At 36.7% G+C, this 14,996-nt stretch overlaps 1 protein-coding gene across 5 annotated transcripts in view; it reads left to right on the top strand.

Annotated features, from left to right (window-relative positions):
- The window catches only part of LOC133534624 (uncharacterized), a 139,635-nt gene that overhangs the window by 111,464 nt on the left and 13,175 nt on the right, over positions 1-14,996 (top strand). For 2 of the 5 annotated variants that reach the window (XM_061873829.1, XM_061873830.1), the window contains exons 6-11: positions 6,852-6,993; positions 7,797-7,811; positions 8,634-8,786; positions 8,986-9,167; positions 9,881-10,023; positions 13,748-13,882. In XM_061873829.1, the coding sequence (XP_061729813.1) occupies positions 6,852-6,993; positions 7,797-7,811; positions 8,634-8,786; positions 8,986-9,167; positions 9,881-10,023; positions 13,748-13,882 (770 nt within the window). The remainder of the gene's footprint in view (positions 1-6,851; positions 6,994-7,796; positions 7,812-8,633; positions 8,787-8,985; positions 9,168-9,880; positions 10,024-13,747; positions 13,883-14,996) is intronic. The other 3 variants (XM_061873832.1, XM_061873831.1, XM_061873833.1) reach the window with 2 other exon arrangements.

Here is a 14,996-nt window from a genome sequence, read left to right as displayed (position 1 = left end):
AATATTTCACAAGTTAATCATTCATCATCATAATATCATTCTTATAAACTAAATAAAACATCAAAGAGTTATTAGTTCTAAATATCTACCTTCTCTATTGATAGATAAATATTAACCTATGTTATTGCTATATATCTATGTATTTAAGTATTTATAAATATTTATATATTATATATATCGTTTTCTAAGTACCCTCAACACAAGCCTTATTGAGCTTACTGTGGGACTTACTCAATTTGTGTAATAATGTCCTATAATATTTATTTATTATTTATATAATTTAACCATGTCAAAAAATTCACTCACATAAAAGTTTTTATTGTTAAACTATTCATGTAGTTTCTTTTTAAATAAAATAATATTCATTGTGCGGAATTCGACAGGTATTCTGTTATACATACATTCGGCAGGTATTCAGTACCCCTAGTGTAAATAAATTCGAATTCCAAACGTGACGTACCCGTTTGCGTTTAGTCTCATTTTGTATTGGATTTAGAAAGAGCGCGCCAAGCGGGACGTTTTGGAAACTCAAAATCCTATACAAAATGAGACTTAACGCAAACGCGTTCGTCACGTTATGATGTCGATCAAAGTTACACTAGGGGTACTGGTATATTTTTACACATATAACTAGACAACTTTTGTTGCGTTTTGGTCTGGACGCTCTAAATAGGGATCTTCATGAACCTTTTTTGATAAAGTAAATATTTTCGGAAATAATCGTTCCGATAGGAATAACAAGTGTCCAATTAAGCCGTTTCTGAGATTTCGCAAAAAATCTTCCCTTCTTTGTTTAAAGATGTGCCAACCTACAAGTACTGCGAAAGTATGTACGAGTACATACCTACTCCCTTTTGCTTATTACGTACAACGTCTTATTTAAATTTTTATTGTAAATTTTAGCGTTAGGTATCTTGATTTATCTCAGCAATTACAAAATTCATGAAAGTATTGTTTAATGAACTGGTTATTCATAGCATTGACTTCATTTCTGTAGTTGCCTTTACGATTGGTAACTTTTATAGCAGATAAAATCGTATCAAAGATGCTTCTTTATAACAAACATTTTCATTGTACAGGCAAATGGGACTGATTCAAGCTGCTAAATTTTCCATATACAGTCTAACTCAAAACACACTTCAATACTGTAGTTGTGATTTTTCAATTAATTCTTGTTTTTTTTTTACTTTAAATGGTATAACCCGTTTTTCCGCATACGACTTTATAGAATAAGCTAGCACAAAAGCAAATTACCTACGCGTGAATCCACTATCCAGGGAGGAAAATGAGGACTACGTTTGTATGGAGAATCGATCGTCCCCTTTCCTCTTAACGATGCGTCACCTTAAGAGACTTCAATATTGTCAATTATATTACACAACATACTCGTAAGTTGTACATTCCATAAATTCCCAAGTGACACGACACCGCCCGCGACATGGGTGTTATGAAGACGAATCGATTGACTCGTCATTTGTCAAACTTTGACACATGCTATGGGAAATGAATTGAATACGCATAGAAATATAGTATGTAGGTATATTAACATTTGACCCACATGATGTAACAATTTCTAGATGTCAGTGTGGGTAAAACAAAATGTAAGTACCTTATGTATTTACCTAATCTGCAAAAGGCATTCCTTCAAAAGACCCGTTTATATTCCGTTTACAAAATGTTCCTTCTATAAATATAGAAAATGGAAGCTAATACGTTAATCACATTTAAGTCTTGTGAAACTAGTTTATGTACCTTTGTAAATCAAAATTTGTAAGTTCTTATTTTTGGATTTTCATCTGAAATTTTGTAAACTGGACGTTGCGCGACATTTAGTCAAGGGACATTTTGCAAGTGGATTATTGCGTATGAACTCTAACCTAAAAATCATAGCTGGGTAAAAAGGAATGATACCTATAACTAATAAACAACCCTAAAAGAAAACTAAAACTTAAAATATATAAGCATGATACAGTTATCATTTATTTATCTCCTATATTAAAGCTAATACATTCATAACATTTAAGTCTTGTGAAACTAGTTTATGTACCTTTGTAAACAAACATTTGTAAGTTCTTATTTTTACATTTTCGTCTGAAATTTTGTAAACTGGACGTTGCGCGACATTTAGTCAAGGAACATTTTGCGAGTGGATTATTGCGTATTTTTTTTTTTATCTGTCTTACCATATCTCGGGACCATGGGGTCCCGGACCTTTGGGAGGCATGCGTGGGGCCGAAGCCAACAGCGCAGAGGCCCTTTAAGACAAATTAATCTAAAAGCAAGGGATACACGTGGCGGATACCATCTCCGAGCGCACAATATGATACATCCGGAGATGGTCCCCGCCAGGTGCAAAGACTATTGCAGTGCAGCGCTTTTGTGCTGCGATGGGATCTAAGGTCATAAGGCTATTGATTTGAAAGGTGGATGGACTGGATAATAGGCTATGGGAGGAGACTAGCGGACACCTGCCGTGACAATCAGTCTCGGAATTGTGTAAGACAGGTGGTGACTCGCCAACTCATTGAGTGGGCCCCACAACGGCCGCACGCACAGTGCGACAATAGGGCAACACTTTGGAGCAGCTGTGAGGTTGTCGAGAGGTGAGTCTGGGGAAGCCAGATCCCGGTAATCCGTTCAGCAGGCCGCCGGCGTTATGACATTTTACACTTCCAACCTGGAGCATAGGTCCCGCTCTTGCGACTCCACTCTGGCCGGCCGGTGAAGGCAAGCGCAGAGGCGAGGGCCAAATAAAAGGGCCCTTTGGAATAGGGGTCCGCGGTGTCGCTACTCACCGTCAGCTCGCCACAAGCTACCCCCGCGGGTTTATTTTTTATTATTATTGGAGTTTGTGGGCCTTTGAGTGCCAGTAAGTTCACATCCTTCTCCTAACGCGACTCGCTGAGCACTGAGCGGACGGCCGTGCTGCCTGGGATCGCGGTTATCGTTGTTGTTGAATTATTATTTTTAGTTATCTATTAAAGGTATTTTATTTATTAAAGTTACCGACAATCACAAAAAATTTCTGTTTGCTGATGACTGTTCAATAATAGTAAGAAATGATAATACCGCACAATATAAAGAATAAGTAAATAAAGTATTTAGAGATATGGCTAGAAATAAACAATCGTCAAGTTAACCTAAATAAAACTAAATGAATGGAATTTTACGATTTCCATGGAAAACTAGATTAAATTAGTATAAGGTACACTGATACGGAAATAAAATATGTTAACTCCACAAAATTTCTAGGTATAATTATAGATTCTAACTCTAGTTGGCTTAACCACTGCTTTAACCTTTGCTTTAACTTAGGCAAGTATAGGTATCAACAGAAAATACAGCTCTTTTAGCCTTCCACGCTTATGTCATGTTTCTCGAGAAAAAAATACTAACTTTTCCAGCCCTTTACATGTTTGAAATCAGTCTGTTTGTTAGAAATAACCCGCATGCATTATGTTTGAAGGCAGAAAGCAGTTTGCAAAGAAATACAAGACTGCGTCTTCAGTCTACATATGGTTATGATATTGGATATCCTAGGCCAATGTCGTGTCGCATTTTTTCAGTGTTATGATTATGGGTCCAAAAATATATAATAAATTCCCAATCCACCTAAAGAAATTGATGCCTATGGAATTTAAAAGAAAACTTTTTATAGCTTGTGGATAAATGTTTTACCGCATCTTTGATATTTTAACAGAATAAATTAATATAGAAACGGGTCTTAATCACGTATTGACTTTCAAAACCTCCGACGTTTCGAGGACCGTAGTAGTGGGGAGGTGGAGCAACTACTTCGATATCTAAATTCAATTCATCCAAAGACTAAGTTAACGTATGGATTAGAATCACAACGCAGTTTGCAGTTTATGGACGTGAAAGTGATTGGTCGAATGGACGGAACCCTAAGTCACACTGTTTACAGCAAACCGACACACACTGACAGGTATTTGAACACCCTTTCTCACCACCATCCCCGTCACTTACAATCGGTTTTCGGCTCGCTGGTGAACAGTGCACATGATTTGTGTGACCCTGAATATTTAAAGAGCGAGATGTCGCGCATTCAGGAGGTACTAAAAAGGAACGGGTATAACGTAAATAAGTGGCAACCCAGACCGAAAGCAAAAGGGAAACGTCCTGATGTCTCCAGACTACCGGCATTTCTGCCGTATGTAAAAGGGGTAGGGCTGTGGCTGAGTATTTACTGGAGTCAGGACCAAACCACTGGATCGATCTACATAACCCTGAAATCCTTTCCATGGACCGCCATTTCTACAGCAAAAAAGTGCGGAAAGCCATTGGAATAAAAAAAAATTGCAATTTCAATCGGGACGAGGGCTTGAGGATCTCATCCACGTGGAATCCAGTCATTAGTATATGTAAGCGGAAACGAATATCGATAGTCGAATAATCGAATATCGTTAGTGTTGTGTCGACAGAGTATTAGCATCCCTAGTGCGCAAAACGTTCAAGCTGATAAACAAGACTAAGTGCGGGGTGTTCGAAAAACTCGCGCGACTAGAAGATGTTGGTGTCAACTTTAGCCAGTCTTCTCCGAGACCACGGGGACAACGCTGTCCTCGAAACTTTGGAGGTAAATTAAAAACCTAATACGTGATTAAGTCCCGTTTCTATCATTTAATAATATAGAGGTACATAAATGATCTCATTTAAATTTAAGCTCCCATATTGTACGCCTCTCTGAGGCAGGGCATGAAAACCTTTGTACATTAGAATAACATCTCTGTAACTCATGACCAACAATAAATATTGTGATTGATAGATTGATTAAAAAAAACGATGACTACGATCAATAATAACATTACTATTGTGCAAAAATTGTTACAATATTTTTGTAGTGCGTTGTATATTTAATGTTCGTGATTTTTTGTCTATTGAGCGAAATTTGTTTAATGAGGTTTTAAATCGATGAAGTTACTAGACAAAAACATCAATATTGCTATTCATATTTATTGGCAATCGTGTTATGTTCTAAAAAAGCTCTACGAATTTTCAAAAACTCTGCTGGCTGAACCAACTGCACCTTAAAAGAAATACCTATTTATCTATCTCAACAATTCACCTGTCGCCAGTTGCGCGTGTAACCTTCAAACCCTTTTCAGGCCGACACTAAGTCTACCTAGCTACTCGTGTTTCCCCCTCAAACGCCCACGAAACATTATGCCACTGTTATTAAATATAAATATATTGACATATAATACAGGCACAGACACGAGTTAAGGTGACATTCAAATAGTATCTGCAGCTGCAACACTGTAGCGATATTCATTTTCTTTTGAAAATGGCATCTATCAAATTATGAAAATACTTAAAATCTTGAACATTGTTAAAGATGATACATACCGCGTAAACCAAAACACGTAGCCTATCTTAATAATATAAGTATTAGCCAATTTTTATTAATACTAGGGTATTATATACAATAGTTTCCATTTTTATATTCAGATACATCTTTATAGGAACGAAAGATTTATATGTCGAAAGATATAGATATGTTTTATAGATAGAACACATTATAATTTCCTTTTGTATATTTATCTTTGACTTACTTTGCTTGTGAATCACAGTTACTTCTATATTTCATAACATGTTATTTTTGATCTTCTCTGTATACACATACATACTTACTTAATTATTTCGATTAAGGCTGTATTGGGGGTAAATTTTGCTTTCTATTATTAATACATTGGTAAGGGACCTACAAACACTAATGTCATGGTGACAACTTAAGATTAATTATTTATGAGCCTGAAATTGCAATTAAGGCCTGTTAGACGTAAATAACATAGTCATATCGAACTTTTTATCTTATAACAATTGGACTTGACATTGGGATTAACATTGGAAACAAAATACGGGCGGGGATTGACTAAAAATCTCCCACATCGCCGTTTGTGTTGGTAGAGCAATTTGGATACGCGTAAATTTTAAAGGGATATCGGGATAAGGGCTTGTTATCTACGCGCTAGACAATTGGCACTTTGTACGAGTATATGTGAATTCCAAATTTTGTAATCTGAAAAAAAAAAAACTAGTACCTACTCGTATCATATTTAAAATACGATGGAGATGTTACCAAACCCATTACCAATTAGATTACATATTACCTTAATATTTATTGCGTCCTTACCTCCGTTATAACCTGTGGTTATAACAATGAGCAGGCGCTCTATATAACTAATTACAGGCTATGCAGGGATCAAATATGAGTCTAAAACTTACGGAATGGGCCTGATGGTTTTGCATGTTATAGTTTTTCTTTGTTTTATAGGCTGAATACTATCTGAATATATATACATTATAATTTTATCGATCGCTGAGTGTGTCAGTGAAAAACTGTATGTAATAATTTTTGTGTAACAATTAATAATAAGTTAAACAAAAGTATACCTACATTATTTTAATATTAAGGTGTTTAAAGTTCATAATAGTAGCATTCAAATAAAAATTAAAGCTTTTTCGCTGATCCGAAGGGCGAGACTTATTAAAAGATAAGAGGTTTCAGGGGATGCTAATTGGATCTCAGTTGCTTTACAAAAAGATAGCGCGATAGAGCCAATTTAGTTTGCTAGACATGACGGGGGCACTGCCGTGCCGTAGATTCATACAATGAGTTTTAAGTACCAACTTGCCAGAGTTATTTTAATGTTTACTAACGTTTTAATCATAGAGTTTATTGTTGATTTGATAACCTGTAATGCAACGCATACTCTTTTCACATTTTTAGCCAACCAGCTCAAAAAGGCGCACGAAAAACTGTTATGTTTAAAGTAGAATTAATAAAATGGATCAGTTTAGTGACTTAATGAAAATTATTTCCATATCAGGTTATCAGCAACAACAAGCAGTGCAACCACCTCATCCTCCGAAGGCCGCGGGCGGCGCGAGGCGAGCCCCGAACCAGATCGACGGGAACTACGTCTTCCGGACCTCGACCGCCCGCTCCCCGTCTACGACATACAATACGGGGTAAGGAAATTAATAACAACTATACTCCTCGTTATGGTGCCCTAGTAGATATTCGTATGACAGAAGTGACTGAAGTGCTTGTGATAACTATCCCGTTTTAGAGTAGAATACCTACTTTATTACAGAACACAGAAAATGACGCAAAACCACTGAATATTGTATAGGTTTTAAATATAAGTAAATCAGAAGTTCATGGAAAAGAATGACGCAAATAAAAGCTTGATACTAGGTATTTCATATTTACTAAGAAGTTGGAAACTTCTTTAATTACGCTTCGTTTCTAAGAATGGTTCAATTTATTTAAATTGATCTTTGTGCATATCAAAAATATTTGTTAATTAATTAATAATCAAATTAACGGCCGTACTTTAGTAAAAAAACGTGATTAGAGCTTCACTAGCGGCGATGATGAGTAATTTAATCAGTTTTCGTGTGCACTTTTGTTCATTGAAGCATCTCAATCATCGAATGAGTTTATACCTTTATTTCTTATTTAGGCTAATAGGAATGCGGCTCGTCATAGGCTCGCATTATCATGAGCTCGGACACGCAAAACCCCTATTGGCCTAATAGGTGATGAGGGAATCACCCTAACCTTTTCCATATTGCTAATATTTAGATATATATACTTGATGAGTTTTCGCCTTAGTGATATCTAGTAATTTTGCTCCCCTTAGTGGCCGAGCGAGATTAGACACGCCGTAAAACGTAATAGACGAGGCGATTGCCTATTAATATCGCTACGGTAACCTATTACGATTTTCATGTAGCTATTAATAAACCTTTTTGTTCACGCCGCAAAGGATGATGGATCGGTAGTAAGTACACGGTTTGATCACTACGAGAAAGCAAAGTTTTCTCGTTGCGTTAATTATTAACATTCTAGTCATGTACTACTAAGTATTCTAGTATGTAGTAGTCCTTCCTAGAATATCTACGTCGCAAGACTTCACACAGATATTTTTTTAATGATGCCACCTACATACTATTAAAAATGGTACCTACATAGAACTATATTAATTATATGTATAAAAATTGTAACTACATAAAAATATTATAAAAAACCCAGTCGAGCAAGTTTGATGAAAAATAATATTAATATACACAGGGAACGAGTATCCCGACAGATTTTAAAAGCGTATTCTTGACCGCATTTAGAGACTAAAATGTCATACAAAGTTTTCTGAAATCGATCTTGTTGTAAAGACTCAGTGAAAAACGCCTTTTGGCTGCGACGCTATGTGACTTGGTTTACACATTCCTTTATCTGTACACTGTAAATACGTTAAATTACTTATTCGTAGTATTTTTTTTTCTCGCCAAGATGTAAAAAGAAATAACGTGTCGTGTGCAAGATGTAAAGAGAGATAACACACACACACACACATTTTTTTATTGCCAAATTTGACCAAAAGTAACAATTATTACATTTTTTGCTCCTTATTACTTCAAGAATGCGTGATTAAAATCTGTCGGGTTACTCGTTCCCACGGTGTATATTATATTGAGAGGAAGAATAATCAAAATCATGCGAATCAGGAGTTGGGCTGACAACACAAAATAGGCAGGCGCGAGTTGCGGTAACCTGCCCGTATTACAATACAATGCATACGAATTTAGTAATATGTGAATTGTTCCAGGAGTTCGACATAGTGATGACGAAAGTGAACGGTTCACTGGGTTTCACACTCCGTAAGGAGGATCACAGCGCGCTAGGGCACTATGTGCGCGCCCTCGTGCGCGAGCCAGCGCTCAGCGACGGCCGGATACAGCCCGGCGATCGGATTGTCGCGGTATGTATTGTATTATCTATTTACCAATTTACAACCTACACGCCGCTACTTAAAAATAACGATTATACAATGTGCAAAGTATTTTTTAAGTATGTAAGTGCCCTTGCTTTATAAATTGATTATTTTTCTGAAAAAGATCAAAAAGCCTGAAAGGCCGTGATTTGGAGCAAAGTAATGTCTCACAAATTTTTACCACCAGGTGAACGACACAGCGATGTCGAACATGTCGCATGCGGCGGCCGTGGCGTTCTTGCGCGCGTGTGGCTCAGAGGTGCGTCTGCGGCTGTACCGCGACCACGCGGCGACACCACTGTCGCCCATGTCGCCTAAGGAGGAGCCCACCGACTCCGACCCGCCGCTCCGGCCTAAACCCCCGCTAAGGCAAGTATTGTACGCCCTATTTAGCCTTTTTTACCTGTAGCTATACTATACTGAGAGCACGCACTGACGTTCTAGTCTCCGTAGGATTAATGTTTTATTTAAGTTAAAAAAACCTCCATTACTAGTTTCTTGGATAAGTATGGTGTTAACCATGTATTTCAGATATTTTAATAACGTGGCGCAATTTTCTTAACGTGCCGTTTTATGAATTCTGATATCTAACAAGGAAGGGTACCCAACTGTCCGACTCCGATTTGATTCATTTTGATATATGTTATAGATTATAGATAAAAAATCGACATTCGAAGTTTTATAATATCCTATCACTATAGTTACACATAAAGACGGGTGTTTTTTTAGGAAAACTTGAGTTTAAGCAGATATAACAAAACACGTGTACATTATTTTTTCCTGCTCTCAAACATATACTCAAACAAGCCATTAACTAGCAAGTTGCTTGAGCATCACTTTCTATAGGAGTTAGAAGATTTAGTAACTTTTTAGTACTTTGGAGGACAATTTCTCCCAATAGGTTAAGTTTGGGCAGCAAAAAAAAAATACGTGTCCGTTATTTTAGACTACTCTATAACATATATCAAAATGAATCAAATCGGAGTCGGACAGTTGGGTACCCTTCCTTGTAAGTGATTATCTAGGTTAAGGTTTGCGCTGTGCGTGTGTAGTTTGCTTATTTAGTAGCATTCTGCCCTCAGGGCCGAAGCGGTGTCGATGTTGTGCGACCTGGCGGCGCGGCGGCTCACCCCCGACGCGGTGGACGGCTCGCGCTCCCCGTGCCTCTCGCCCCGCAAGTTCCGCAAACTGACCAAGGACAACAACCACTATGAGCAGCCTAATGGTATGCCGATCTAATTATAAACGGCTATTATTAGTTTCCCACCACGCTTTAGACTCGATCGTATCCATTTTGTGACTAAGTACCTAGTTACTAATTTAACAAGCTTCTATGTATTGATATAAATAACCAGGCAACGTGCAGTGAAACCGGTGGAAGTTTTATGTTCATTAAAAATAATTGAGTTTAAGGGACCAATTAATATTTCTTATTACAGAAGTAATCACACAACACGTATACTTATTATTTTCTTAAGAGTTACAAAGGTATTTTAGTTTATAATTTCGAGATATGACGTCAAATCAAATTTTTAAAGTTATGTATATGAATGGACGTAAAAGTAGTAAGGGGCATTGAAGTACATCGAAAGTAAAATAGAAGCACTTTCTACTGTAGCAACAGTAAGCAAGATGCCTTGGTAAGCGTTGCAGTAGCGTAAGTGTTGCTAAATATGAACTGCTTTTGGCTCTGGCTTATCTGCCTTTTTTTTAGTACCCCGTTTTCGAAGTTACTCCAGTGCATCTTACTGTACGTACTATAGGGATACGTAGGTTACTTCGGTGTTGTGAGGTTAAATGTTTCAAGTTTTGGAGATATACAGCTTTACAGAATATTAAGACGAAAGTGGAGTACCCGTGCGAAATCGCCTTTTCATACAAACGTAGTCCTCATTTTCCTCTCTGGGTATTAACATTATTGAAAATATTTTGACACAATTTGTTGTAAATCAACCACAGCTATGCCCCTACGTTTGTTTTATTTTATCGAATTTTTAATTATGATAAACATTTTAAGCATTTAAAAATACATATGAAATCTGTTTTTCGCTACAAATTTTTACAATAATCAAAAAATCTAAAACGTCAAACGTAGAGGCATAGGTATATGTATGATTAATATGCATCAATTTATGTAAAATTATTTTACATTATGTCAATATCCAGGGAGGAAAATGGGGACTAACTACGTTTGTATGGAAAAGCGGTCGTCCCCTTTCCTCTTGACAAGGATTTTTGGGAGCGAAATTCCATTTTAAGCATTTAGCACTTTTCCTTTTATCTACCCTTATTGATGTATTGTCGAAAGCATATAGCTCCTCTACACGATGGGCCAGCGTAGGCCAGTCCAAGGGTCTCATTAATGCGTTAGAGGGAGCAAGATATATTGCTATCTCATTCCACCGCATAGCTCCGTCCCTTAGACTGGCCTACGCTGGGCTATCGTGTAGATGAGCTCATACACATAATGCTTCATATACATCATCTATATAAAATGATAATAATAGAGAGACTAAGCTGTTACACAAATTTCTCAGCTACTGTTTTACGACGGCCAACATTTACATAAGCTCAGCGAACTGTTCCTGGAAATTCTAACTTTGTTGTAGAATTTTAAAGCAAACAATAATATTTACCATAATGTATGTGATGAGGAGATATAATTAATTAACTGCTTAAAAACTGAATGTCCGTTGTACATGACCAGATCTAAGCTATATATTGTTCAATTAGCCGAAGTTCGTTGGCGTGTTTGTTAGATAAGCAGCATTAAATTTGCATGTTTCATCTTTTAAGTAATCGTTCAGTGGCACATGTAGTTGTTGCAATTTGTATTTTAATCCGGCCCAGTTGGGTATAAAATGTTTGAACGTGCAAGTGTAGTTACGGATGCTGCACGGAGGCTCGGCTTATATTACGCTGCAGGCGGACTGTAATATGACCTAACTACGTCTTAAGCCCGTATTTAATTGCACAAGTAATATCATATTGTGCATTAATGAATATAAGGTTTCATTTCGAATCCACGACATTGTAAATAGGATTAACAGATATGTAATATGCATTACGTATCTATTGCTATCGTTATGGAGTCAACTTTTATTTTTATTTTTAATCTTACATGTCATCATTTTATGAAATATTCTAATTAACTTCCATATACAACATTGTTTTCTTCTTAGTCGTCGTTATACTATTGACAGAATCGTCGTGGCCATCAAGTTGTGTCATGAGTGCCATGTGTCAAGAGTATCGGGCGTAATTCTTCCCTTACAATTCCGCGTCGGGAGCTTACAACTATAAAATATATGCTAAACCGATTAAGTTTCTAGGCAGAAGGCTAGACGGCTTAAAATGAATTTCTAATATATGTAGACAAGCAGTTTCATTCCTTTGCATGCCTAATACTCGTATATCGACTACGTGATGAGTTATAAACCTACAGAAATTGCATTAACATGCTTACTGGTGCATAAATTGTAATTACTTTCACTATTAAACCAACTTAATTTATTAAAAACGTTGTTAATTTTTTTTACTATACAATAACGGTAAAGAAATTAATTTAAATACGCTAGTTAATTTAGCGAATAAATTGAAGGCCACGGGCCATTGAACTTATTTTTTAGTCTCCGTAATATTCATTACTTGTATAACGTCTCCAACGGAATGAACATTAATCATTTTCAGTATAGGAAAAGCTAGAAAATATAAAAAAGTTCAAGAATACTTTAAGGTCGGTCGTGACAAATCAAAACTGAAGCATCACTTTTTCTCCCTGATGTACATTTATCTGCCACGTGTTTACTGAAGCGTGTGTAGCTAAAAGTTCTATTATTTAATTCGGATAATAACAAGCAGTTATAACAACTCATTACATGCCGTTATAAAAATAAAACTTACTTTGTACTAACAACCAACATTTACAAGGTCACGCTATACTCACATAGTAAATTAGGAACTGTATTTTAATTAAGTTAAACACGTTAATTTAAGCTTCTAAATCTGTACACATTTTTCATTGATTCAAAAACGTTGTGAATTATCCGACAGAGATGTATCTGAGACGGTCATAGGATCTTCGGAATCAGGTCTTAATTTATTACGTGTTGTAGTCATTTTGTCTCATTATGGCTCCTTAGAGACTAAATGAACTTATACATTAAAAGTCCGTACGGAAAGGTATGTTATATAACTTAAATAATTTCTTGCTCTTGGTTAGTTATTATAGCAAACATAAACATTTTTAGTTTTTTTTTTAAATAGAATAATAATAATATCATTGAACTATTATTAATACGTATGGAACCGGCACAGAGAACCAGTATTTTGCGCCATGTGTTATTGTTGTTTGGACAACAAGCCATAGACGCGGCGCCGGAGCGTGAGTCTCGCGACCTAAACGCGTAAGCGCCATGGATTTTACGGCGCTCACGACGTTTTGGTGCCGTGGTACAGGTCCCGATTGCGACATTTTCCATGTTTGGTATAGCTTCTCTCTAGTAATAATTCTTTAGTTTAATTATTTGTTAAAAAGGTCTAAAACTGACAAATTCTAACCTTCGAATAAGTTTGATGTCCCATAGCTTTGCAATTACAATTTGTAAATGGCAAGCATACGCTACATAATCACAGCTACACCAATAGTAATCGAACTATGTACTTCCAGCACAAATAAAGATCCGCTCACACCCGACACCGCCACACAAGTAGGCTCACAAGTAACTCGCGCGAACGCTTCAGAAACGACCACTCAAGCATAGATTATATCCACCGGCTGAGCATTGCAACTGCGTAGTGTGACTTACATGTATATGACACTCATATTAATATATGATTAGGTTGACCGTTTCAAATTGTAAATATAAGTTGCATCAATTTTACCATGAAACAAGCCAAAATGCATACTTAGTTGAAGGATATATTCTTAAGCCAAGTGTTCCACGCAGATGCGCCAACACAACCGACTGAACTAAAGTCACATATGGAAACTTCGGAAAGACGGATGTCTCGGGCACACTCTGTAGCTCTGGCCAGCCCCACCGCCCCGCCGACTTGTAGAAAACAAAAGCTAAGCCTGGCAGGTGAGCTACCATCCCTGCTCACTCGTCGCCCTTGCCCGGCATTCCACTTTTTTCCACTTTCAGACCCCATCTAATTTATATTCAGTTCATATTGATTTATTTCATAGTTAATATACATAGTTATACACGTAGTATGTACATACGAAGCAGCGAAATGCTATTTTCATTAAGTATTATGATGAGGTTGTGGTGGAATTTAGTGGAAAATACCTCATAGCTTGAAAATAATCCGAATCAGTGAATAGACGGACTGACGGAACCCAACCATAGTAGTAAGACTATGCGTGCACCGATTGCCTGCTCTCACACCTTGGCAAGTTTACCTGTATACTTGTAGCAACACCCACACACCACTCAGACTCACATATTTAGCGCCCTTTCACCCTGAGTCAGCATTCAGCAATAACCATTTGAGTTAGTCTAAATTCAAATACAATCATGCGAAACATAGGTAAACGTAGGTATTCTACAAAATCGTGTATCAAAATTTGTAGTAGGTATATTAAAGTTCTCGATTTGCAACTTTAACCATATTCAGTATCCATAGCAACAGATGTGTCTACGCATCAAAATTGCCTACTCTTCTTTAGCAGCGTTATAATAAAATTAGTTTATATGACGGCTATATGGTTTTACGAGTGTTTTAATGCCTAATTATGTACAGTTACATACACTATTTTATTTAAACACATATTATTAAACTCTCTATGATGTATTCACTAAATGCTTGTTACAGCCCGCGTTGGGGCATCGTTGCTCTCTGACGGAACTCGCGGATATGACGTGGCGTCTCCGAAATGTCTTTATCGCTCATTTTACACGAAAGTTTTTCTGTACCTAGATTAAAAATAACAAAACAAATTAATTTTTAACAAGCAGAAACGTCTGCGAACGATGCTATTAAGCTTAGATGGCAGAGCGCTGGAGTATCGATCCAGATTCCGTGAGTTCAAGTCTCACCCAAGACAGTAATTTTTCCACTTTAAAATTTATTCCAAGCTAAATTAATTTTATACTTACAAACGTAGTAAAAGATAAACTGTACATCAAATGGCGGTAAATAAAAAAAATTCACACATATGTATTTTTTTTGTTAATTCAGTGACAGACTTGA

The sequence above is a fragment of the Cydia pomonella genome, chromosome 2 (genome assembly GCF_033807575.1).
Source record: "Cydia pomonella isolate Wapato2018A chromosome 2, ilCydPomo1, whole genome shotgun sequence".
Lineage (NCBI taxonomy): Eukaryota > Metazoa > Arthropoda > Insecta > Lepidoptera > Tortricidae > Cydia > Cydia pomonella.
The sequence above is the reverse complement of the archived record's forward strand: the minus strand, read 5'-3'. Positions and strand labels throughout refer to the sequence as shown.